Raw genomic sequence first — 25498 nt, forward strand, 5'->3', positions numbered from 1 at the left:
ATAGCATATGACCAAATATTTAAATATACATTAAACCAAAAATTTAAGTTATTTATCCATGTTTTAGATTCATTGAAATTTTTTGGGTACATTTCAAGACTAAATTGAGGTTTATGTGATTTTCATGGGTTTTTCATGTTTTGAAGTTTTCTCGGATACTTATTCGGATTTGGTTTAAACCTAAAATATTGTAGAAAAACACTCATTTGGGTATTATGTCGGGTTTTGATTCATGGTCATTTTTATCTGTTCGGTTCGGAATTCTAAATCTGTTTTTAATCTCTCATTAGAGTGTATCATTAAATAACAAAAACAAAATTATTTGTTTTATATAATAAAATTTATAAGTGGTTAGCACAATTGTAAATTTTTTATAAGACAAATTATAAGAAAATATTTAACCTAATTACTCAAGAATATCCTGTATATATATACATATATATAATTATTTTCTTATGGTTTTCCTGAAATATTTCTTGATATTTAATTTTTATTAGATTAAATATTTAGTACTATTATATAATAATAATAATTGATACTAATATTAATTAATAATCTATTTTATATATTAATATAAAATTATCTTTTTATATTATTATATAAAAGGTCATTATATAAAATTATTTAAAGTATATAATATATTGAAATTGAAATTCTGTCAAAATTATTATGTGAAAGCATTGAAGAATAAAAATGTATAGTTTTACACTTTTTAATGATTTCCTAATTTTTTTGTTAACAAAATTTCATTACATATCAAAAGCATGTTTTTCAAAAACTCAACCAAGCAAGTTCTTAGTTAAAGTGTAAATTTCAAAAACTTAATTATATAAGTGACAAAAGTTAAAAGCATAAACCAATTAGCATATGATCAAAGAGTATCTACCATTACAGAGATGTAACGAAGAGACCGAAAATCTACTATTAGGCAAATCAAGCAGAATACCATAAAAACGAATCAAATTGAAAAATGACACTATTTAAGATGCCGATTTAAAGAAGATACATGATTGATTTTAATGTTTGATATTGGTGAAAATGATTTGTTTTTTTTTTTTTGCAAAACTATGTGGGTATTTATAAGGGTTAATTTGCCTACTACCTATATTGGAAAACAATATTAACTGAATAATTATATAATAAAGTGGGTGGTGGATGTGACAATTTGACACAAATGTGAACATGGTTCTTTTTGTATGTGTGTGCTTGCATTTTATAAAATACTAGTGTTGACCCCATGCTATGCATGGGAATCTTTTTTCTGTTACAAAAACAAAATCAGTTTTATATATCACTAAAATTACATGTATAATAACTTTGATTTATTAGAGGGAAATATATATACATAAACAAACTATTAACACACATTTATCAGTGTTAAAAGAACATTATCATTGGTTAACCACAGACATATAAAATTAGTTCAGAGATGAGGATACATGATTAATTTGGAAATGTGATTAACATCTGGAAATGTCATTTCATAGTCCTTTACTAATTTTTGGAGATGGCTTGAACTGAGTTTTTTTGGCTTGTTTCATTAAAAGAAAACTGTTTTCTTGAATTATTATTTACAGGTTTCGCTGGAAAATTTGTTATCTAAAAATATTAATTATTTTTTTGTTTTTAGATAGCTATTAAAACAACCTAGGAAATTTATAAAACAACAAAACTTGAGAATTTTCAAAATTCAATTGCAGAAAGCAATTAAAATTTTAAGTTTCAAAATCGTAAAGACAAAAAAATAATCAAAATTATTGTTTACCTAAATTATGAATGGTCAAACATTATGCAACTCTTCCAATCGTCTTTAACCTTTGCTAACTTTACCCAAAACATTGCTCACCCACCCTTTTCTTTGATTGCTCATATCTTCTTCTTCTTCTTCTTGTACCTTTGATTTCCCATACACGTCTATAGCAAACTAAAATAGTTTCAAAAACTAAATAATACAAAGATTGATGTTTTAATGATTTTATTTGCTCATATTTTGCAAACTCGTTATGAAACTTAGTGAAAACCCATCATACAAAGTACTCTAGGCAATGAATGATAAAAGTTTCACAGAAAAAGAGAGAAGATATTAAAAGAAACCGTGAGAGACTTAGAACTCATAACGAAGACTGGTTTGTAAAAAAATTATTTGTTGAAATAATTTTAAAGTTCGATACACAAAAAGAAACCATTTACGTGAAAAGATGGTGGTAATCGTGCCATCGTGGCTTTGATTGAGGAACTGTTTAGAGAGACCTATGCTAACTTTATGTCTTCATCGGAAGAAATCTTAATTGTATTAATGATGTATTTAATTTTAATTTTAAAATTATATTAATGAAATGTCAAAAATATAATTGGTCATGCAACTTATGTTTTAGTATATAAAAAATAAGGAAATTGTTAATTTATATTTAGGCTCCAGAATAAATAGGAGATGCAAAGAAATATTCAAAACTAACTATGTTTCTATAGAACTTATTGACACATAGATAATGACTTCAAATAGTTGATAAGAAAAAAAAAAAACAAAAAACTGCTTCACAAGATTGGATCGTTAAAAAAAAGTTGGTTATTGGTCTTATTTTGAAACTTCCATATTTTTATTTGCTTTGTATTTTTGCTTCACATGTTTTGCTTTGTATTTTTCAATTTTTTTTATAAAAAAAACTTTCCTTTTTTTTGAGCAACAAAAAAAAAAGATTTTCCATGTGTCAAATTTTAAGTGGTGAGGCGACTTGCGCTTTAGTATATAAGGGATACAACTTTTATATTATACTGTATATATTGCACAAATAGTATAGTTCAATCAATTTATGTTAATAGAATGTATTTTATTCATTTGCTTCATTTGTTTTAATAACTGCGAAGGGTAAGAAGAAACACAAGGTGTAAAAAGAGAGTAAGGAGGAAGAAATATACCACGGGTAGGAAGGAAAACAATTATAACAAAAAAATAGAAGGAGAAATGAAGAGGAAGAAGAATAAGCATAAAAAAATGATGATCAATTGAAAAAAATGTAGGAGGATAACGGGGAAAATGATTAAAAAAAAGAGAGGAAAAATATAGAGAAACTGCATCCCCTATATATCGAAAGTTGGCTATCTTTTCATGTTTCCGTATATCCCTATTTGTCTTGTTTCCGTAGTTCCCCCGATCTTTCTTATTTCTTATTTTGAGTTTGTCTTTTATTCTCCGAATTGCATTTTTTTTTATTTATACAAATTTATCTTAGCTGAAATGTTGTTAAATTCGGCGTGATATATGTGCATTTATTAACTCAAAATTTTTGGCTTGTAAACTTTTACTGAAAGGAACTTTTTCATTGTTAGTTCGTAGTTTTGGCCATTAATCTTGAATGACAAAATTTGATCCTAACAATGATAAGTTAAACTGAACAAAAAATAAGAATTCATAATTCACGTTGTTAACATAATGTTCGTGTTTAAAAATCATCCCTTATATTATGAGTATTTATAATTTTTTTTATATTATGAATATTTAAAAAAAAAATCAATAACTATTGGAGATGAAAATTTATTTATGATAAACTTGAAAGATTACCAAAAACTATTTTCAAAAGTCAAATATATACAGTCAAACATTCTAAATATATAGTCAAACATTCTAAACATAATTGTATTTCTAAAATGGACCATTTTGTAATTCTATAAAGCTCTTTTCCAGTGGCCTCAGGTTTTTCAAGTCTATTATTATTCAAAGTAAAAAACAACCAATGGCTAAAACAGCTTTTTCACTTGTTCTCCCAATCATATTCATTGTCATGTTTTGCTTAGGTATACATTTATTATGATTTATTCATGAAAGTGTTTTCAAGTTTTCCTGTCACAGAACAATTATTTTAGTGTTATCTTCATTCATTAGCACATATCCCAAATACTGTATTTTTTTGGGGGGGGGGGGGGGGGGGGGGGGGGGGGGTAGGAATGTTAAGACCCAAATATTGTAACTGATTGTCATGTTAGCGTTAGCTAGGTATAACTTTATATATATTTAAATTACGTTCATCCCAATATTTACAAAATTTTAACACTTGTACACCATTAATTTTAGGTTCGGTTTGTTCACTGCGAAGTTTAACAAATATTTTTATTTGTTTTTTATTTAGTTGATGAAAATATGGGATGCGGTCAATATATCGGTCCCTGCCCTGTTCGTGGAACATGTGATCAAGTATGCAAAGCTCAATTTGGACCAAAGGCAGATGGCATATGTGACTTCACGGGTACTAAACGATGTGCTTGCAAATATCCTTGTATGACTGATAAGACTCGGATTTGATTTCTATTCTGATTTGAAATCCTCACTTCATTCAAAATGTAAGAAAATATCCTCATTAATAAAAAACGAAAAAAATGCAACTGTTATTTTTTTGGTAATAATTTTAACAAAATTCTAAGTACTTTGTAACTTTGAAAATAGTTAGAAGCATATAAAATGTTTCCAAAATATTAAAGACATCCAAAGTAAAATGATACTATAATATTTATAAGTGTATCTAACCATTTCGATAATATATATGAATATGTCTAACCATTTCTATTAAATATTAAATAATGTATAGAACTTTAATTAAATTTATGATAAAAACTTATGTAAAAGCAGTAGTTTAAACTCCATAAAGAAACAATATTTTTTTCTGTTTTGTCAAAAATGAAAGAAAATTATAAATGTTAAAGAATTCAATAGACAAAAAGATATTATAACAATTTATGAAAAGAAATGTATTTTTGAAATGCTGAAAGAGAAAGAAGAGATTCATGAAATTATTTTGAACTTAAAAAAAAAAAATAATCCAAAATTCAAAAACAAAAATAAAAAAGAAAACGAAGGAGATCAACAGTATCAGAATGTGCAATAAAAAAAGAAGTTATATATGGTATGAAAATTCTCCTTGGTGGTGGTACCAAATGCACAAATGTCTTCATGAAAAAGGAATTAGTCAGTCAGAATCTCGGAGTTTGATCATACGTTATTTATAACTCATGGTAAAAAAGGTATTATTGATGTCTTTATATTATACTAGGAGCACATCTGCGTTTCGCGCATAATATTTTTTATTGTTGTTAAATATATTTTTTTGGATGATGTAAATATGTAATTGTGCAATCGTTTATATAATAGTAGGTGATAAATTAATATATTCTATGTTTTTTTTTTATTAATGTATTGTTGCTTGTATAGTAGTACTTAGTTAATAGTGAAGTGAGTTTTTGATGTAAAACATATTAAATTTGAATAGCTTTGTATTTAGGCATTTGTAATTTTGTAGATTAACAGTTTCAGCCTCAAAACCGTATTTTGTTTTTTCGGTATTCAACTTGAAGAAAACATTCAAAATAACATACTCGTTGCTTGTCCTCCATATGTGGATTGTTTTACGGCGCTTGAAGGAAGAGGGAAAGGAAGGTGTTGATCTTGGTCAGTCTGTGTATGAGATCTACAATCATAATGTGAAAGTCAAGGTATCTAAAGCCGGGGTACGTGCTAAAATTGGTTTTGTTAGGCTTTAGTTTCGAATTAAATCTTTGAGATTCCTTAATAAATTAGATGGTGTTAATCTTTGTTGACAGTGCAGGTTAACTTGCTTCTGTTGACGTGGATGAAGGAATTGGAGAGAATATTTTATGGAAATGTTTATGACGGGGCGCTACTTCCGGACGCTAAACCAAATGATCTACAAATCAAGTTATGGAGGTAAAGTTTGGATAGCGGTTTATGCATTGAATTTGGCAGAGATTGTTCTCAGAATAATAATTGAGTAATATATTTTCTGATGATGGAACAACAACTATTGAAACAGATTTAAAAGCTGCCAAGGCATGAGTTTCCCTCACGAGTTTAGGCTCTGTATACCAAACTGTTTGAAACATTGCTTTAGTGTTTCAGGCAATGGAAAGATATGTACGTAGAGAAGTCGGTCACTCCATTGGAGAACAAAGCATCATTGACTTGAAAGAGCTGTGTCGTGAAACAGTCTTTGATCTGTTTTTTTTCAGTCCTCTTATATCCAATTTGGGAGTATGCTGGCTTTTAGCATCAAAGATGATCATGAAAACATTAGTGAAAGTTAATTAGGTCACTGAAGTATATAATTTGCTTCAATTGGTATACTAATTGCCTTTTTCATTCTAGTGATTTGTCCAAATTATATTGACACATGGTTATGTATTCCTTTTGGTTCGAGTATGATACGGCTCATGGGGACTCAAAAATCAGAAGAGAAGCTTGTTTGGCAAAATTCAAAATTCTACACAAAGTTCAAAATTTTGTAATTTCGACAACTGAATAAGAATAGGTTTTAGTTATAATATAAAAACTATCAGAACAAATGCTAGGTATATTTACGAAACAGGTATCTTCAATATCGTAAAATAAGAAGAGGAATTACGATTTACGAGCTAGCTAATTAAAAAATGATCATCGATATAGTAAATGCGTGACTTGGTTCTATCAGGGTAGATTCAGAAGCTAAACATGCGTAACATCAAATGCACATAGCATTAATCAGATCAAGTGTTGGATTAGATTTATTGCTTCATCATTATCACCACAGCCTATATCAATTCGGTATCAAACTGATTTAAAATTTAAGGACTAAAAATAAACTAGGCAAAATCATTTATGGGTTGGGGTAAGAAGATGACTCAGTGGTGGCTAGTGATATTAGGTTCGATTCTGCCAGCAAATTACTTCAGCTGAACTCAGAAGAGGGAGCATTATATCCTCATCGTCATCTCTCCAAACCACCAAAACAATTTCAAAATTCAATCGTATTTTCAAAGGAAAATAACTAATTGGTAAATTAAAACCCAAATTCAGAAAAAAAAACGGATCAAAACGTGAAAAAGAAAACAAAGAGAGAAGGCTCAGTTCAGCGGGATTATCGACACAGAAACGAATCTCCGGTTAAGGAAGAAACGACTCATTCCGGTCTGTTGAGCTTGATATTTTCCGAGTCGTCACTGCCTTTTCTATTTTAATTGAGCTATAATCGGAAACAATAACAAAAACAAAAACAACGATAGAAGGATCTTCAACGGCGATCGCTGTCTAATTATATATATTGTCAGGGGGTAGTTAGGGTTTTCTTAGCTCTTCGTTTCAGGCCCATTATCAAATCAGCCCCCTCGTTAGTTTTCGAGGATTTTTTTTTCTTTTTGGATTTGGTTCTCTTATATTGGTTTTTGGTTTGATTCGGTTCGGTTAAATTGGTTTTTTGTGTTCGTGTTTAACCAGGTGATGAATGATCACGAATTCTCTACTCTTGATCGTTCTTCTGGTACTCTCACTGTTTCACATTCATCATCAACTTTCATTTAGTCTAGAATGCATTGATGAATTAGTATCAGTCTTGTAGTTTCTATACCAAGAAGGAGTTTGTCACTTTCTTGAAGAGGGTTGCATCACTTGTTCCTCATCTTCATTTGGTGGAATCTGATGTTCCACTCACCAGATTTAGCTCACTGGTTTCTATGCTTAGGCAAAAACTTCAGTTACACCAGAGGTCAAGATCCTGTTTGTGTCTACCAATTTCTGTAGCATGGTGTTCCAGAGTTTACCGAGCATGCCAATAGGCTTCTCGAGCCACCTCATCAAATCTGGTGTGATGAGAACGCAGTAAAGCTTGACATGATCAGGCCCAACACTAATCATCGCCGCGTTGTGCGAGAACTACATAGCCACCATACAGAGACCTGTAGCTGGAAACGCAGTAGGAATCCAAATGTTAAGCATAGAGTGAAACCGAAAACCCCATTGTGTTAAAAAAAGCACACAAACAAAGTGAAAACAACTCCATTAAAGGTCCCCATGATCGATTGCCCTGCTATACGAGGTTGTTGTTTTGGTGTATTCTTCTGTTCTTGGAAACATCAGGTATGTGGCTTTCTTACCAGGTTCCACCTGGTGGAGTCAGACTGGCCTGAAACGCGGCTGTGGCGATCAGTGAACCAACCACCAGTAAAGCGCTACATTGCTCCCACTTGGCATGTGGAAATAGAATTGGTTCTCTCGACATTAGTGGTACCATCGTCTCGCCCTCTTTGAGCTCCCGCTTCGATGAGTTTCTCATAGATTTCCCTATCGCCAGCTTCGCGACCTTTTCTCCAGGTTGCTAGATGAAGAGCTGTGTTACCCTGTTCGTCTTTCTTGTACAACACGTCATTCCGATCAGTTTCTGTGATCAACTCAACAATGGCTCCGACCTCTTGTTGCAGAACAGCAAGATGCAAACCGGTTTGACCTTGAACAGTCTCATCTTCTACGCAAAGGAGTCTTTCCATCTATACCTTTAAGCCGGCAAAGCTTCTTATCAATTCCCAAAATCGCCCTCACAGTCTCTACTTGGCCAGCTGCTGCAGCCGCATGAAAAGGGCTAAAACCTTCTTTGTCCAACTCAAAAACTGACCGCTGCGGTAGAATCTTCCCGGCGACCACATATTCTTCAAGCCTGGGATTGAAGGAGCTATGTAAAGGATGAGGCACGATCTCCTTCGGTAAATGAGTCTCAAAAGCATCCATTTTGGTTATGAAAGAGTAGATCTTGATTTTAACATATACTAGAAGGTTGTACTATGAAGACACTTGGAATTATTCTATTACAAAGCTCCCTTTGACATTTGACTTTGAGGTTTCCTTAAATAAAACAAATGGTTACAAGTGTCATTGAACATTTCTATAAAATATTATTGATGAATCTTAATCACATTTATGAATCTTTTTGAAGTTAGTGAATATTTTTGAAATGGGCACTTCTTGTTGAAATTGTAGGTGGTAGTGGTTAGGCATGCGCGTTCGGGTTTTCGGGCCGGGTTTGGGCCGGTTCCTTTCGGGTCCTTAATATTTAGATCTAATAGGTAATTAAAAATTTTTGGGTCGGATTCGGGTCGGTTCAGATCTATAATTAAAATACCCGTAATTTTTCGAGTCCATATTGGGTCAAGATCGGGTTCGGGTGTTTAGGATTTGAAAAGGACATGACATATCCAACTCCATCAAATTTAGTTGATATTTATCATATATATCTAAAATTTTATAAAATAACTTAAATGAAACTATTAATAGTTAAAAAAAATATTTTTAAACTCTAAATTTTACATTTTAAAACTTCATATTACTTAAAAAATATTACAAAACAATAACAAATGTTGTTAACAAAAGTGTTTTAACTAAATCATAAAATAAAATATATAAAATAGAACACACAAAAAAACATAGTTTTAGATATACATGTTTTTAAGTCGGCTATAAATCAGTTCTTATTAGGTCGAGTCTTTTCGGGTTGGTTCTTTTCGGGTCCGGATCTATTCGGATAGGTTCCTTTCGGTTCCGGTTCTTTCGGGTAAAAGAAATTTAGATCCAAAAGGTACTTGCAAATTTTCAGTTCGGTTCCGGGTCGGGTATTTTTGGATCGGTTTGGATATCCGGGTCCAGGTTAAAACGTCCAGGCCTAGTGGTGGTGCTGATGAGAATGCTAATGCGGAAGAGACGGTTCCCGAGCCTCAGGATGCAGCTGCTGGTACTGCAGAGAATACGGTTTCAGAGGCTCCAGATACTCCAAATGCTGGTCAGGATGAAGCTGTCAAGAAGAATGTTCCACAGTTGGACGTCGTTTGTGCAATTCACCATGCACGCACATCACTAGTACTTGTGTTTCTGGTACTCCAGCAGAAAGCTTTATATATTTAATAAATTACTTAGTTATTTTTCCAACAATCACATCAATCATTGACAACAATGAATATTGCTTTGTCTCTGCAAAAAAACCTTGAGAGATTCAACACAATTGTATTGTCTAGGTTGTATCTTTCTCTTGAGAAATAAAATCTCACTCATTTTCTCTCATGAGCAATGTTCTCTAGATAGTCAATGGCAGCAGAATACCTTTTTAGAAAATCAGCATACAATGTTTGGAACTCAAACTATGTATAACCATGAGAGCAAACAATTATTTTTTAGCAATAAGATCTTTCATGACCCCTGACACATGCAATTTCACATTTGAAGACAAATTATATATGCAATATCCATGCTTTGACTGTGGATAGACCTCGTGTACAGTCTCAATGATGCTTTCACTTCTATCAAAAACAAACACAAGATCAAGATCATATGGTATTAATATTTTCAACATAGTCAACAACCACACCCAACTTGCATGTTTTTCACCATCAACAACACCAAAATCAATGGGTACTCCAACATGTATAGTTTTTAGATGAGTTTCATATATAACAATCACCTTTCTCATGGCTTGAAATCCTTCAATGCAAGCTCCCAATGCAAAAAATACATACTTAAACTGGTCTTGCTCTTCAACTTCTGCTCGTGTCACTGGACCAAGATTCATCAAAAATAGCTAATCATGGCAGGTAAGAAGCAACAAATGTCTTGTAAACTTCTCACACATAGTAGCTTAAAGATCCATGTCTAAAGGAGTGCAAATTCCCTTAGAAAAATTTAATAATCTTAAATATTGTTGATATAAAGAAGATTAAATGGAATATAAATTCAATGTTTATTTAATTTATTATACTAATTGAAAATATAACTAATGAATATATAAATAACTTACCTTACTTCCACGAATGATTTGAATTTTGGCAAACAGTCGATCGTAATGACCACTGGCGATATGACTAAAAGTCTCTTGATGAAGTTTTCAAAATAGTGATATGGCTGACCTCCCTTCTTCCTTCAATGGATGATCATATCTTCAACATAACCTTCTTTCTTCAGGAAGTTCACCACGGTGTCAAATTTTATTAATCCAAGTTTGCTTTAATGTATTTTTCATCAACACCAAAAAAAGAACTTTTGAGTTAGGATATTCCTGGTAGATCATAACCTCTTTACCAAAGAGAATTGCCCTCTAGAAAGAACATATGCCTAACAATCATCTACACATAGGATAAATATATGTTAAATTCAAGTGATGATAACGTGGCTATTGGCTATACTAATAGCTTGGCAACGTGGTTTGTCAATGATTCCCTGCTGATATTTGTTACAACTATAAAGTAACCCAAAAGTGGAAGTTGTGGTCAGAGTAAAGAAAGAAATGTATTATGAATGAGATAAACTAACATAGTTTACGATTTACATAAATACAAACAGAAAACTCACATCCAATAAGATAAGATCATTCATACGAGTTGAAATAGCTTGGAAAAAGGAAGGATCCAAATTTAATAGACTAACTATATCATCATATGAACAACTCATTTGTTGTCTAGTTCATCACAACTAATCTAACAAACAATTAATTTCACAATAAACTTCCATATCGATGCACTTTTACGGTTTCCTTTACTGGAGTTTGTAAAGCATGACATTCACTTATTGGTGATACATCTATTGTTACGGTTTTGCAAGTTGTCATAGTTAAATAGTTTATATTCAAAACTGTTGAGCTAATTTTGTGCATTTTGTTAAGTGAATTTATGAACTAAATCTAATCATACAATAGTTTTCTTACATGATATATTATCTAATCAACCAAATCAAGATGTTATCATAAAATAATAATAAACCCTTTTTGAAAAACTCAGACTAGATCACCTTGAACTTTAGACAAACAATTTAACAAAAAATGACATATACACATCTCTTTTTTTTGTTTCTTGAATATTTTGCTGATGCATATATACTTTAAGTTTCAATATCTAATTACAATGTAAAAATGCCAAAAATGATTTACAAAACTCAAACCAAATTTAATTTCTAAACAAGAAGAAGTGAACCATAGCAAATCTAACTATAACAAAGGTTCATTTAGTATAAAACTCAAAAACATGAATCTGAAGAGAAATACATATCCAATTCCAATACTTTGCCTATCCTTTAAATTTGAAAAAAATAAGCAGAGCGGATGAAATATTTGTAACATACTTTCTACAAAATTTTATATATATAATATATGTCTTAAGAGTGAATGATTGATTACTAGCAAAACATATAAAGGAGAACAGTCAAAGATTTATTTATGTCAAGTCTACACATATTCTATTATGTAGTAATTCTTCTCCCTAGTAACTATATTGACAACATTTGAACTACTATTCAAAGTTTTCAACAAAGCATGATAAATTAAGCTACCTAGTGGATATCAGACTTGAAAATACTAATTAGGTCATTTCGTAAACTATAGTATTAGACTATAAATTAAAAAAATAGCAAAAATATGCAAGGTCATGAAAAATGAGGGGGCAAATAAAAAAGGAGATTTGTAAAATTTTCACACTCTCAGAATTTAAATTGAGAATGGTACTTTTCATAGGAAATTTTTTTGGGGTCCAAACTTTGGATAATTACCATTTAAATAACTGTTTTTAAAAAATAACAAAAATATAGCATCATTGGTCTCCAAAAATATATAAATTAGTAATGAAATCAGAGACAAACTTCTCTCGTTATGTATAAACAAGCTCTTCCAATGTTGTCATTAAATTAGCTGTCATTGAAAATTTTCTCAAAGTCACTTCATTAACTTTGCTTAAAAACATTCAATTTGCATATGCATTCTTTGGTAGCCGATCTTCGTTTATATCAAAAGAATGTAACTATATTTGAAATTTAAAGAGAACATGTTATAAGTGAACATATTTCAAGAAGTTCACTCATAGGTAAAATTCAAAATAACACTTGAAGAACCCATATCTGAGAAATACCATGTAAGAGTAACTATTGATTCTTAGATCTACAAACAAAGATTGACATAATTAAATCTGCCAAGACGGTTTATGGGTTTAATGATGTTTGACTGATCTTCTGTTAATTTTTGCCAAAACAACAAGTGTTTTCATGCAAAGTTACGAGAAACTATTATATGTAGAATACCAAGAAAAATTCGCTATTAAGAAATAATGATGCACTTGTTTACTGTTTTTGGACAATAAAAGATGGATAATGTGGTGTGGGAGTTTCTTGTTAATTCAAATAAAGGAGGAAAGGTTTTTGTTTATGAAAAACAAATCAAATATGTAAGTTTTTCTCCACATGATTTGCGAAGATTATGACATAACTAAGGAGATGAAAGCAGTTGAGATTTGTTATATTTTGCCTAAATACATATTGAAACAAATGCCCAGAAACAAACTTTTGATGTTTTTGAGTAATAATATACAACTTGAAAACTTTATCAAAGTGTCCAAAACGAACAGTATGCATATTTGTGTCTCATTAAGAGAAAACCATAGCGGTTATGATGTGAGTGGAAATCAAAAATGTGTTGTCAAAGAGAACAATATTGCAAATTTTAATAGTTTTGAAAATGTTCAATATAAGACTGAATTCTTCGCAACTTCGAAAGAGTGAAACCATTAAGGTTGATGACATATAAACTGATAATAAGGAATTATAAAAGAAATTACTCAAGCTTTTAATGATTGAAAATTCTGGTTCCAATATCAAACGGTTTTGGAAATTTGTTGAATACGAGTAAGCCTTACCGACAGACTAGGGGAGGGCTTATGGAGGTAGATGGACTCCAAATTTTTATTTAAGTCTTTTAATTAATTAAGAAAGATCCAAGTTATGATGTCCACAAAAACATATGTAATAAAATAAACTCTAAAAGTTAAAGGACTTAACTTAAAAAAAAACACTAGGATAGAACCAATATTTAGGGATATGTTTAGAGTTTTGTCTTAGGGTTTTTGGGTTTAGGATTTAAGATTTATACTTTCAAGTTTATTTTCTAAATACATGGCTAAGACTCTCGGCCAAATACTTCCTTTCACCATCACATGAGCTCCGAAGCCTGCAAAGCTAAAATGATTGGAATATGACTCAACCACCAACTCAAACCTATACCAACACCAGTTGATCAAGAAACACAATCTCCGTCGGAGCATAACAAAGCTTCTAAATTACAGATTAACCATTCTCATCGAGCATCACCACAACAGTCAATTTGAATAAGAAACTTTGCATATGCCTAATCTATAGGTCCACCGTCCACTATACAAATGGAAAGCGAAGACGTTAATCTTATGAAAAAAGGAGAGAATTGTGCAGTTGGTGAAAGAAAATTCCTCACAAATAGCTTACGGATTTGACGAAAAGCTAATAGATGTTTAGAGAGGAAAAAAAGAGATGACAGCTCCGGACTTAGCCGGAAAAAATTTTCTGACATAGCTGGAAAACAAAATCCGATTTTACTATTGAAACTATCTCTGAAAAATATGAGATCGGGAAGAGATAGACTTTGCTTCTTTATTGATGTTTAGAGTTCATTAAAAAAGATAGGTAAGGTAATATATTTTCTTATTAGAAGATATATATATATATATATATATATATATATATATATATATATATATATATATATATATATATATATATATATATATATATATATATATATATATGAATATATAAGGTGTTAGGTTCAAAAAATATAATATCACCTATAACTTAAGTTAGGTCTAAAATAAAATTTTAACCGTAGATAAAAATATGACTTTAAATCTTATATATTAAAACAGAAGTCATGACTTCTTTTCATGTGTGATTTTTTAAGTTTGGACCATTTCTAGAAAATATCATATTTTACATAAGTTCATTATTATATCTTTTGATATATTTATGTTTTTATTTGAAATACAAATGAATATATTTAAAATGTTCTAACAAAATCTTTTTAAAATCTTCTTAGAATCTTTCTTAAATTTACTTTCAAAAATTAGTTAGTTTTAATTTAAATTATCATAAAATATAATTAGAAATTAAAATTGAATATAGTTTTGGTTTATAAACGAAAATTTAAATAAAATAAAATTAATTAATTTCACAAATACATTTACTAATAATTTTTAAAGATTTTGTTAGAAATAAATATTTATATTTATTTTAATTTTTTCAAATTTGTTTTCTAATAAAATAAAAATCATGATTTTTTGATGAGTGATATTTTTATTTGGACCATCATTTAAATTTTATAATAAATGTATATCACTAATGCTAATATACATAATATTTTTAACTACTTTAATCATAATATCTTTTATTTAAAAAAAAAATTAAAATTTTAACAAATCTCATGAAAAAGATTATAATAAGATCTTAATTGTCATAAATTGAATATAAATATTTTCAACTAATTTTGTAATTAGTAATGAAATGTTACTAAAAGAATAAAATTATATCCTATTTTATCAATTTTATAATAATATCTATCATTTTAAAATAAAAATGTTATACTGAACAAAATATGATAAAATTATTTTAAATTGATAAGTTAACATATTTTATTTTCATAAATATAAAATATTTATGCTAAAAATATAATATGTTAGAAGAACGGGTTAATATTAGTAAACTATATAATACATGTATAAAAATTTAACTTATCTTAAACTTTTTAATATACAGTAATTATTATATAAAGTTAATAAACATTAGAAATTACTAAAAAAAATCTAGCGATTTTAATTACGGATCATGATTATAAATAAATTAAATACAAAATTGTTTTCATATATGTTGTTTCATGCATTAAAAAATTTAGTTTAGTAATCAAACGCAAATTCAATAAGACAAATATATAATAAGCAACATATATATATATGTGATGAGTTTAATTTACAGCATGAAAACTATAAAATTATTATATTTGGCATAATTATACAAACATTTAAATATGTGAGTAACATTAAAAATATATAATAATTATGTAAAACAAATGTCTACATATATAAATGTAAAAATATATACCCGCACGGTTGTGCGGGTGGAAATCTAGTTAATATATTAAAAGTAAAGAAAATCAGCTTTAAATATGTCTAAATAAAAGGGTCATAATTATTCACAAATACACACAAAGACGTAAAAAAAATTAGCTACAAACTTTTAAACTTTTCTAAGATTTGATTTATTTCTTGATATGGCTCATTTTTTAATAATTTAATAGATATTTTCTTGAATACTTAATCGATATTTCTAACGATTTAATTTTATTATAATTTTGAATAAGTTCTTCAAAAAATATATTTTTAAATTTGAAATTTTAACTATTTTGAGATATGCAAAATTCGAAATGAAACATAGATTAGAGAGTGGGTTAAACCCAAAAACTAATACAAGGCCGTGGGTTTTAGAAGTTATTAGAATTGGGGTTTGTACATTGACAACGACCTTAAAGATTTTATTCCTAAAAAAAAAAGCAAAGAGACATGAAACAAAAGATGCAAGATGAGGAGGCCGTAGACTCTTCAGACAGCATGAATGTTACCGACATAGTTTTGCAGTCATCATCTCCCAAACTCTCACAGAAGCAAGACTACATCTTCCACGGAGGGAGACGGCATGTGAGACCGTACTACTTCGAGTTCATCTCTCATGTAAGTATCCTGTAAATATCACTAAAGCGGCCGCATTGAGATTTGAAAATTGCCTACGCCAATTTGTAGGTGAATAAACGGTGGACTGGAAAAACAATTGTTGATTTGTTCGCAGATGAGTTCAAAGGCAGACCTCGTGACTACTATGTAAAAATCTTCCTCTCTTGGGAATGTGATTATATCTCATGATGAGAATACAAAGTTTTGATTTTTGATTATTGTATCCAAACATTTTGCAGGTTGGTGCTGTTAAAAGTGGAAGAATCAAAGTTGATGGAGAAACTGTACCAGTTTCTTATATTGTCAAATCATCTCAAAAGATCACTCATTTCCTCCACAGGTTGTTCTTCTTCTTAATAGCTAACTGCAAAGTTTACAAGTAGCTCAAGTGTTTATGTCCAAGTGTATATATCTAAAGTTGGAATGTGTGGAAGGTTTTCAGGCATGAACCACCTGTGATGACTGATGATGTAGAGATTCTTCTTAAAGAACCTGATGTTGTTACTGTCTGCAAACCAGCTTCTATCCCTGTGAGTATTATTTCCTTTTGATTATTTTCTCACTTCATGTGGTCTCTGGAGAATGTGAAACATGTTTTGTTCAGAAATCAGAATGATTAAATTAGACTCTACGCCAAAAACATAGTTTTCTTCACTGTCTGAAGCATTAGTATATATGAAAACATTGTGGATACACAACAAACCTTGTGTATACATATAGGTGTTTTTTTTTTGTTGCTTTTATGGTGTAAGATTGATATGTTGGTAACAGTACCTGATCGTTTTCTTCTTTGTGTAGGTGCATCCGTGTGGTCAATACCGTAAGAACACGGTTGTTGGAATCCTTGATGCTGAGCATGACCTTGGCCCTCTATTTCGTATCCAACTACCAATCATTATTAGATGAGGATACAATACGAATTGTCTTACAATACGAGTTGTCCTTGCATCATTTTTCTCACAGCTATTCACCGATTAGACCGTTTGGTTTCTGGATTGCTCATCATAGCAAGGACTGCTGCAAAGGCTGATTTTTTCAGGCAACAGGTACTACTCGTTTAAGTTAAGTTAGTCTCATTTAGTCCATAATCCATAAGATGTTACTGTCTCTCTGGTAAAATCAAAAATGTCATAACTTAGTACTTTTCAGATAGAGGGTGGATTGGTGAAGAAACGCTATATTGCAAAGGTTGTTGGCGTGTTTCCAGAAGAGGAGGTATGAGCTCCTTATAATACTGTTAATGGTTTAATCGCTGCCTTCATATGCTGGTACACGAATTTTACTTACTACGGTATTAATCAACATCTAAACTGACATAATATCTCAAAATCAACCAACTTATCTTGAGGGAGCATAATAAGGCAAGACTTGGGACGTTTGGTTTGAAAGTTTATATGAAGTAGCTGCATGGCTTTGATGTTTCAGAAAGTAGTGGACGCCAATATAAATTATAATGGCAGCCAAGGAAGAAGCACAGCAGAGGTAAAAGCCACACTAAGATAATGTCTTCCATTTACACTTATAAGTAAAAACATTAGAATGCCTATATTGCGTTATGCAGGACGCCAGTTCGAGTGGTGATGATAATAAGGTGAAAGGGAAGCCTGCGTGCACCAAGTTCACTAGAATCGATACAAATGGGACTCATAGCCTCGTTTTGTGTGAACCAGTTACAGGGCGAACTCATCAAGTAAGCAAGTGATTATACATAATACATAATACATAATGCGTATTTTACCAGCCAATATACATAGGGGACAAGTTTAGCCTTGTTTCTCATTTTGTTCTTTTGGCGATTGTAGATAAGAGTGCATCTACAATATACAGGGCATCCCATAGCGAATGACCCGCTTTATCTAACTCAACACGTGGATGATCTAGAGACCAAGATTGCCAAAAGAATTGATGCGGGTGAGAGAAAGCTTGTCTCCCCAGAAGACTATGTGTATTCCAGTGAAGATTTCAGCATCGATCCAATGTGCACAAACTGCCCAAAGCTGATCCCACAAGGGTATATACATAAAATACTCTAAAACCACTATCAGTGTTCTTATTGTATTGAGCTAAACGGTGTCTCTCAATGTTTGCAGGTACGAGGAGCATGATGAGGCTCTTTGGTTGCATTGCGTTCGTTACTCTGGAACCGGATGGGAATACGAGTGTCCTTATCCATCTTGGGCTTCCCTTTAACCATTTTTACATTGCCATTTTCTTAGACAAGAAACTGTAATTCTTATTAGTTATTACCAACAGTTGTAGCAACTCACTTGTTTAAGGGTTGTACTGTTATAATCTGATCAAGTTGATTTGTTGGATTCAAAAATTCTTTCTCATCTCACTCGCCCATACTTTATGAAATGAACTTTGTGCCATTAACCGTGTGCTAAAAAGAGGATCACTGTTGAGTTGGATTAGAGAGACTAAGCAGTAGCAAAAAAGCCATTACATATTTAATAAGAAGCAACTTGTAGTTCTTCTTCACAGCTAATTTTGATTTTCACTAGGTTTATAAAAAAAAGAGATCAAACTTGGTCTTCTCCTCCAGTGTGGTCTCTGCTTGTTATATTCATTTCTGGAATGCAAGGATCTGTCTATCAAATCCTTTGCTTACGCCAGACAAGCTTGACGTAAGATCTTCCACTGTTCTAAACCCAATCTGTGCCCAAAAACCAAAAACACAAACAACAGAACATGAGGATCCCACCCCCAAAACAATATCAAATGGCAACATAAGAAGCCAATACTAGCTTATTAGAAATTGGTTGTGATGCACATAGTTTTGACAGATTTTATAAGATCAAAATAGGATTCTGGACAAAATAAGGAAGCAAAAAGGAGTAGAATACCTACCTTATCAAGAAGTATCTCTTGGAAATGTTCTGGACGTAAGACAATGGTTCGGTGATGCATTGCAGTTGTCTGCAACCACACAAGACAAACACAGATTCAAAACTATATAATGCATAGCTAGCTTATGCACTCTTGAAAGATTAGAAATATTTGTGTCGTAAGTACACACACCTCTGAGACACGACGATTCTTTTCATAAGATTTCCAAGGCTGAGGTTCCATTACAAAAATACCACCCTGAAAAAAGCAAATCCAACAGATGTTCAAATGCGCATATGAAAAGCAAAAAGAACATGGGCACACACTCGAGTAAGTATAGTAAAGTAGCTTTACCGGATTAAGAAGGCGCCAGATTTTCGAAAATAAGGTGATCAAACCATCGTCACCCCAGTTCAAATGAATCCATTTTGTCACACTCAAACTGCACCCAAAAAAAAAAAAAAAACTTGTCACATTCACACTCAAATGAATTCATTTCAGACTTATGACAAACATCACAGATGAAATTTCAGAAGCACGTTGAGGTTTTGAACACTATTGGTTTCTGCTCTTTTGTTTTCAATCCCCAAAAAGACAAGAGGCCAAACGTACGTACGAGTAAACAGAAGGGGGGGCAAAAGAAGCTTTACCATAGAATTGTATCATAACGATTCTCGTCAAGGTTTCGGGTGTGAACAAAGTTCTCTTTCTGAAACGACACAATCTGAAACAGGTCTTTAGTTTCTCCGCTGCCTGTCTTTGCCTCGCCATTAGAAAGAGAAATAGATTGCTCCTCTGAACCATGTACTACTCCATCTGCAGCCACTGAAGTAGATATCTTTTCACCTGGCTTGGCGTGATTCTGCTTCCTAACAAAATTCCTAAGATGCCATTGAGCATCCCCAACCCGACCTTCAATCAAAGAAAATCTAGTTCAACGCACAAGAACTGATGATTGCTTAAGCAAGGATACACATTATGGATACGTATCAGGATAAAGTATATTCTTTTATGTGTTTTCACTTGATATGAGCTACTTATATTAAATCGAACAGACCACTTTTTCTGCAGACTTGAATGATAAATTCAGCGGGAAAAAAAAACAAATAGTTCTTACTTGAATCAATATCAACTCCAAGGATGCTCCGGCAACCAAACTTACTAGCTGAAGAAGAAAAAAAACAATGATCAGACAAGACGATTATAAAAGAGATTGTAGATGCTAACTAACAGCTTCAAAGTATTGCCAAAAGGAACGAACAACAAGATATAAACAGAGAAAGGTTCAGACTTTAACATAGCAAGAGAAACAAACTACTTAAACTAACAAGTGAAGCTAACGGTTTAGTAGAAACCAAACAACGTATACTTGTAACCCTTAACAGTCTTAAAGCCAACTAATCTTTACACATACTAACTACTCTACAAAATTATGAAAGGATTGTGATAATTTATTATTATGAAAAAGCAGAAAACATTTACTACCAATATGGATAGTCATGACGCCGCTATTGCAGCCGATGTCAAGACAGTCCTTGCCTAGAAACCATTCTTTCTTCAACACTTTAAGCCGTGGATCCTCATCCATATCGTTGCTTATCTTAACAACACCATTACATGTCCAAAAAGAGATGCAAAAATCAGCAGACAAAACACTTGAAACATCAAAAGAGATAAAGCAGAGACTATATATGAAGGAATGTGACTAACTCGATAGCCATAGTAGTTTTTGTAATTTCCGAATGGAAACGACTCTTGCTTTTTCTTCTTCTTCTTTGGGTTTTGGTTCGCTTGTTGTTGCTGCTTCGGCTTCTGATTCTCTTCATTAGCTATCTCTCCTTTCTCTGCTACTACTAGCTCAACACTCTTCTCCTTGCTTCTACTCTTCCTTTTCTTCTTCAGGTCGTCCTTGTCCTGACCCATTGTGCGACTGAACAAAAGCCCACGAGATTATTAGGGTTTTCCTTTGTTGTTAAAATGAGATGGGCTTCAGGCTTAGAATCGAAACTACACGAGGAAGAAGAAGAAGAAGCTTGCCAGAGAGGTTGAGTAAGCGGCGCCAGAGCGAGGTCAGAAGAAGAAGACGAAGAAGAGGTTTAACGAGTCTCTTAATTCAGTAATTTCCCCTTTTTGAGGGTAAATATATTTCAACAGCCCATTTCTATAAATATTAAAAAAATAACATCTTATCTGGAATATTTTTACTAATTTTATGTATTAAAATAGAATTCAGAGATTTTTTTTTATTTAGACCATCCTTTAAATTTTTTTAATTAAATAGCTAAACCCAAAGAAAATGGCAGAAAGTGCATCAATGACAGCCATAAAAAAATCAATTCTTACCTTTTGTAAGTGATAAAAATCGCAACTTTTGTAAGTTTTCAATAATGTGAAGGTCATTCTCAATAAAAAGATATGACAAATAAAAAAGAAAAGAACCCAAAATATTTGCTCTTCTCTCATCAAATATTGTTACAGAAAATCTAAAAACATAGTTCTTCCCTCCTTTTGCCTCACTCTCTTCCATAAAGTTCTTCAACCCACTCTGTTTAAGCGAGAACTAACTTTGCGCACTGATGAACCGGGTTGATGATAATAGCCTTCCTCAGACAAAAGGAAGCTGCTACCCTTTTCAACATCAATTTGCTTCAATCAGTATGGTCTGTAGCGCATCGGCCTTCTGAACCTGGGAACTCTCCTGCACATACCATAAACCACTTATCAACAACCATTGATGAACATGTATAGACACTGAATCAAACAAACGGACCGAACCGTTGCTGCTTTCTTTTAGAAGAGAGGATGAAGTTTCTTTAAACGTACCCATAAGCATATGGAGGATAAAATGGAGGTCCGGGCATGAACCCCCTCATGGGTCTAAAGGGGCGCCTTCCTCGGAACTGTCTCATTCCGGGGACGTTAGTCCTCTTTGCAGATACCTGAAAAGATGCATGAAACAAAGTATTAGGATGACAAAATCTTTAGCTATAAGCACAACTAACTGAAGAACGAGTTTTGCACCTTTATCTGACGACCATGCAGTTCTGTCTCGTTCAAAACAAGAGAATTCTGAACGGCTTCTTCTTCCACGAACTCCACGTAGGCAAAACCTTTGGGCTGGCCAAACTTATCTGTCAGAATCGTAACCCTATTGACTGTCCCACACGATTGAAAATGCTGCTGGACTTCCTCTGGAGTACATGCGTAGTCCACCTAACATACACAGAACCATATAGTTTCACAGGAAAAGTAGAGAAAACTAATGTTTACACAAGCTTTGGCAGATACTGATCATAAAAGAGACTGGAAATAAGGTTCTACGTATTTACAAGGCAACTAGTTTAGCAACTACAAGCAAGTTTCACTCATGCTGAAAGCAATAAAAGCTTTGAAAAGATACAAAACAATAATAAATGAGAGACAATGTAAGACATAAAAAAAGTTGAAGCCTCACATTGCCAACATATATTGAACGCAAATCCACTTCCTCTTTCTCAGCCGCACTAATAGCACTTGATGGATCTTCATTCATATGCAACCAAACAAAGGGCATTAACCCGATCAGCTAAGGGTATTCAAGGTTATAATCATTTAAGTACCAAAACAAAAAAACTACTAGTGAATTTATATCTTGAGAGACTCGTTGATTCACTAAAAGGTATCAAAAAAGATATTCTCTCAAACCAATATGCACATAAGAACTTCCGCCAAAGATTCTAAGTACATATATGCAAATCTATGACAAAAACCCTAATCAAAAAGTCATGCTCGAAACCGTAATCTGTCAAGATTCAAGTTCTATATATGAAAAAAGATTCAACTCATTCGATAGAGCAAAAAAAAAAGAAAAGCAGAAACCTTGAGCAGCAGCCATATCGTTCTCAGCTTTGGCTTGCATCTCACGCAAAGCACTAGCCTCTTCCTCGATCTCCTTAATTCGTTTCTTCATGTCCTCTAAATCCTATCCAACCATAACAAACTAATTCAATAGGAAACAAGGAAGGGGGTCAAAAGTAAAGCTGGATCGAAAGAAATCAGAATACCCTAGAGGCAGAGCCTGGCTCCTCGTCTTCGGCAGCGGCGGCGCCTTCTTCTTCTCCGGCGTGTTCTTGATACTCGTCAGTCTCCATCTCGCCTTCGTCCTCCTCTGGGATGTCTCCACCGTACACCTCGTGCTCTTGCTCATCTTGCAGCGCCATCTTCCTCTCTCTCTCTCTCTCTGTCTATCTCACTCGGCGACTGTCGTGAAGGTAAAGTTTCGAAATTTAGGGATTGGAATTTGATTTGGGGAAGAAAGGGGAAAAGGGTTTGTTCGTAATTTCTTATACAAATTCAGTTGCGTCGGTTGGTTGGTTGGTCCTTTTACAATAAATGGGCTGAGGTTTTGTCTCCTGGGGAAGAAATACGTGACGTGTCAGCTGGGCCTACTTCTGTACTGGTTGAAATAATACGAAACTTTTACTTGTTTTTCTTAATATTTTTCAGTTACATTATTAGAATCTGTTTTGTATTTTAATTAAAAACTTAGTTTTTTAGTTTTCTAAAAAAAAAAAAATCTTATGATCATGTGTATTATGAATCTATTAACAAAACTAGTTGATGTGAGTTAGTATTTGTTTATTTTTGTTATCGATAATTTATTACAACTTTATGTTTTTTTTGTTGGTTTATTTTTTATTTAAAGTTTAATTTTATCATTCACATTAGACATTTAAATACTTAAGGATTTGAAGTCTTGATATATTTTATTATATATCATAACTTTTAACTTGTTATAAAAATTGTTTAATTTTTTGATATTTTATATGTGAAATAGAAATAAAATAAATAAAACCAATGTTAAGTATTTTCTAAATGTTTTTTAAACACTGCACATAAACCACTGCGTAGGGCACATGAGCCGAATTTTAAAATTTTACATTACAAATTTACAATTATGACTTGTATATTCTATATTGGCTTAGGGCCCTAACTAAATTTTTCAATGTTTGGGCCGGGCCTAGCTGGGGGAGGAGGGTTTATGATATGAGAGTTGTTGTTAAGGCCCGAAAAGAAACGCGATTGTGATCATGTTAGATAAAATATAAATATATATATATAAACTTTGCAACGAAGAAAATCAAAACTCATAGAATACTGGTATTCTTGCTAAAAAAAAAGAAGATAAAATATAAAGAAGACAAAAAAAAAGATAAAATATAAGGAAGAAAAAAAAATTGGACTTTGGTAGGCCATCCATGTCAACGGTATAAGTTAAACAAAGCCTGCATATTAAGAGAAAATTTCAACGTACAAGCGAAAAGCTGATTTATTATAAGCCGTTATCTCCTCCTACTAAGTGGGAGCTCCTGAAGTCTGACGCCACAGAAATATCCATTAAAGTTCTTGTTAATGGGTTTGAGCACATTACGTCTACAATATGAACACACCCGCATGGACGGAATGGTATGCTTATTATTTGGTTGATAATCCCGTGCCAAAGCACACTCTCTTTTGATTGTAGACTTTTCTTTTGGGGTTTCTTTCACCTACACATGGATCAACTATAAAGTGTCAAGCAAGCTACAAAAAAAATAGAAATAAAAGTAAACACTTATATGATGTATAAGAAACATATATTATATACCGGTAGGTTTTTCATAGTTCCAGCCATCGTCAATAATATCTCCTGTTGTTTTTTCATAGTTTCAGTCATCTCTTCGATAGATGCTCTCAACTCTATGATTTCCTGCCAATAAAAGAAAAAAATGAATAACGAAAGCAGCAAAAACAAATCTTACGAGCTGTAAAGGCGTGGTTAGAGAATCTTATTAACATCATAAGCATCTTCAATGGTAGAAGTCAGTCTATCAATAGCGACATGATTAGCAGATATTTTCTTGGAAGCTCGAACATTTTTCACTGACATAAAAGAGAGGATATGAGATAAACTAAAAAAAACAAACGATCTAACAAAAAAAAAAGCTAATATAAATTTGAGTCTACATGATGCAGTCATCTATTGGGATCAGGACTACTCGTAGATTCAATTCGACCAAATTATAATAGTTTGCACTTTGCAACAAGCTAAAGAAACTGTATCGACTGTTAATCATCTCACTTGTTTCTCCAAATTCGAGATGACTGATGAGTTTAAAGTATGATCAGAGTCAAGAAAAATATATATTAGCCAAGTCACTGGTTTATACAAAGCCAGTATCCAAAAGGATCTGTATCAAATAAATGATTTCCCAAATTGCAGATGGTTTTTAATACGATATGAAAAAATAAAGAAAGAGCCGCCCAAAAGATCACTATCTAACCTTTGTGC

General features: G+C 32.1%; 3 protein-coding genes, 2 long non-coding RNA genes, 3 other non-coding genes and 1 pseudogene across 8 annotated transcripts; 2 read left to right on the forward strand and 7 right to left on the reverse strand.

The window, feature by feature from the left end:
• The first annotated feature begins 3449 nt into the window (after positions 1-3449).
• LOC111198881 lies at positions 3450-4383 on the forward strand. Its single transcript, XR_002652998.2, has 2 exons — positions 3450-3792; positions 4125-4383. It is a non-coding gene; the product is annotated as an uncharacterized LOC111198881 (long non-coding RNA).
• A 2091-nt stretch (positions 4384-6474) lies between these two features.
• Positions 6475-6567, reverse strand: LOC125589650. Its single transcript, XR_007325819.1, has one exon. It is a non-coding gene; the product is annotated as a small nucleolar RNA snoR31 (small nucleolar RNA).
• Positions 6568-6659: 92 nt separating this feature from the next.
• On the reverse strand, positions 6660-6757 carry LOC125589675. The gene has a single exon (XR_007325846.1). It is a non-coding gene; the product is annotated as a small nucleolar RNA R30/Z108 (small nucleolar RNA).
• Positions 6758-6879: 122 nt separating this feature from the next.
• LOC125589626 lies at positions 6880-6989 on the reverse strand. The gene has a single exon (XR_007325802.1). It is a non-coding gene; the product is annotated as a small nucleolar RNA Z107/R87 (small nucleolar RNA).
• Positions 6990-7060: 71 nt separating this feature from the next.
• LOC111198882 lies at positions 7061-9076 on the reverse strand (annotated as a pseudogene).
• Positions 9077-16125: 7049 nt separating this feature from the next.
• Positions 16126-18731, forward strand: LOC106406881 (RNA pseudouridine synthase 7). Its single transcript, XM_013847623.3, has 11 exons — positions 16126-16359; positions 16429-16506; positions 16599-16699; positions 16802-16889; positions 17158-17236; positions 17323-17405; positions 17509-17574; positions 17785-17841; positions 17921-18049; positions 18162-18370; positions 18450-18731. The coding sequence occupies exons 1-11, from the start codon at positions 16192-16194 to the stop codon at positions 18547-18549; spliced, it is 1158 nt and encodes a 385-aa protein (XP_013703077.2). The 5' UTR covers positions 16126-16191; the 3' UTR covers positions 18550-18731.
• Positions 18732-18738: 7 nt separating this feature from the next.
• Positions 18739-21293, reverse strand: LOC125585438 (probable RNA methyltransferase At5g51130). Its single transcript, XM_048754498.1, has 8 exons — positions 20899-21293; positions 20674-20788; positions 20306-20353; positions 19839-20100; positions 19543-19630; positions 19381-19446; positions 19210-19278; positions 18739-19015 (listed from the first exon to the last, which is right to left on the reverse strand). Exons 1-8 carry the CDS (start codon positions 21109-21111, stop codon positions 18926-18928), a joined length of 951 nt encoding a protein of 316 aa, XP_048610455.1. The 5' UTR covers positions 21112-21293; the 3' UTR covers positions 18739-18925.
• A 250-nt stretch (positions 21294-21543) lies between these two features.
• LOC125585440 (polyadenylate-binding protein 1-like) lies at positions 21544-23489 on the reverse strand. The gene is made up of 6 exons (XM_048754503.1): positions 23232-23489; positions 23047-23149; positions 22643-22710; positions 22210-22401; positions 22012-22127; positions 21544-21886 (listed from the first exon to the last, which is right to left on the reverse strand). The coding sequence occupies exons 1-6, from the start codon at positions 23385-23387 to the stop codon at positions 21841-21843; spliced, it is 681 nt and encodes a 226-aa protein (XP_048610460.1). The 5' UTR covers positions 23388-23489; the 3' UTR covers positions 21544-21840.
• Positions 23490-24305: 816 nt separating this feature from the next.
• On the reverse strand, positions 24306-25463 carry LOC106405057. Its single transcript, XR_007322363.1, has 2 exons — positions 24815-25463; positions 24306-24716 (listed from the first exon to the last, which is right to left on the reverse strand). It is a non-coding gene; the product is annotated as an uncharacterized LOC106405057 (long non-coding RNA).
• Positions 25464-25498: the final 35 nt, after the last annotated feature.

This window comes from Brassica napus, chromosome A2 (assembly GCF_020379485.1).
Source record: "Brassica napus cultivar Da-Ae chromosome A2, Da-Ae, whole genome shotgun sequence".
NCBI lineage: Eukaryota > Viridiplantae > Streptophyta > Magnoliopsida > Brassicales > Brassicaceae > Brassica > Brassica napus.

Coding starts and splice junctions, on each gene's coding strand:
- LOC106406881 (XM_013847623.3), top strand. CDS start 16,192: ATGAAACAAAAGATGCAAGATGAGGAGGCCGTAGACTCTTCAGACAGC. Junction 16,890..17,157: donor GCAAACCAGCTTCTATCCCT/GTGAGTATTATT, acceptor TTCTTTGTGTAG/GTGCATCCGTGTGGTCAATA. Junction 17,575..17,784: donor GCGTGTTTCCAGAAGAGGAG/GTATGAGCTCCT, acceptor TTGATGTTTCAG/AAAGTAGTGGACGCCAATAT.
- LOC125585438 (XM_048754498.1), bottom strand. CDS start 21,111: ATGGGTCAGGACAAGGACGACCTGAAGAAGAAAAGGAAGAGTAGAAGC. Junction 19,447..19,542: donor TCTGGCGCCTTCTTAATCCG/GTAAAGCTACTT, acceptor TGCTTTTTTCAG/GGTGGTATTTTTGTAATGGA. Junction 19,016..19,209: donor AAGAGATACTTCTTGATAAG/GTAGGTATTCTA, acceptor TTTTGGGCACAG/ATTGGGTTTAGAACAGTGGA.
- LOC125585440 (XM_048754503.1), bottom strand. CDS start 23,387: ATGGCGCTGCAAGATGAGCAAGAGCACGAGGTGTACGGTGGAGACATC. Junction 22,711..23,046: donor CGATATGGCTGCTGCTCAAG/GTTTCTGCTTTT, acceptor ATATGAATGAAG/ATCCATCAAGTGCTATTAGT. Junction 22,402..22,642: donor GTTCAATATATGTTGGCAAT/GTGAGGCTTCAA, acceptor TGTGTATGTTAG/GTGGACTACGCATGTACTCC.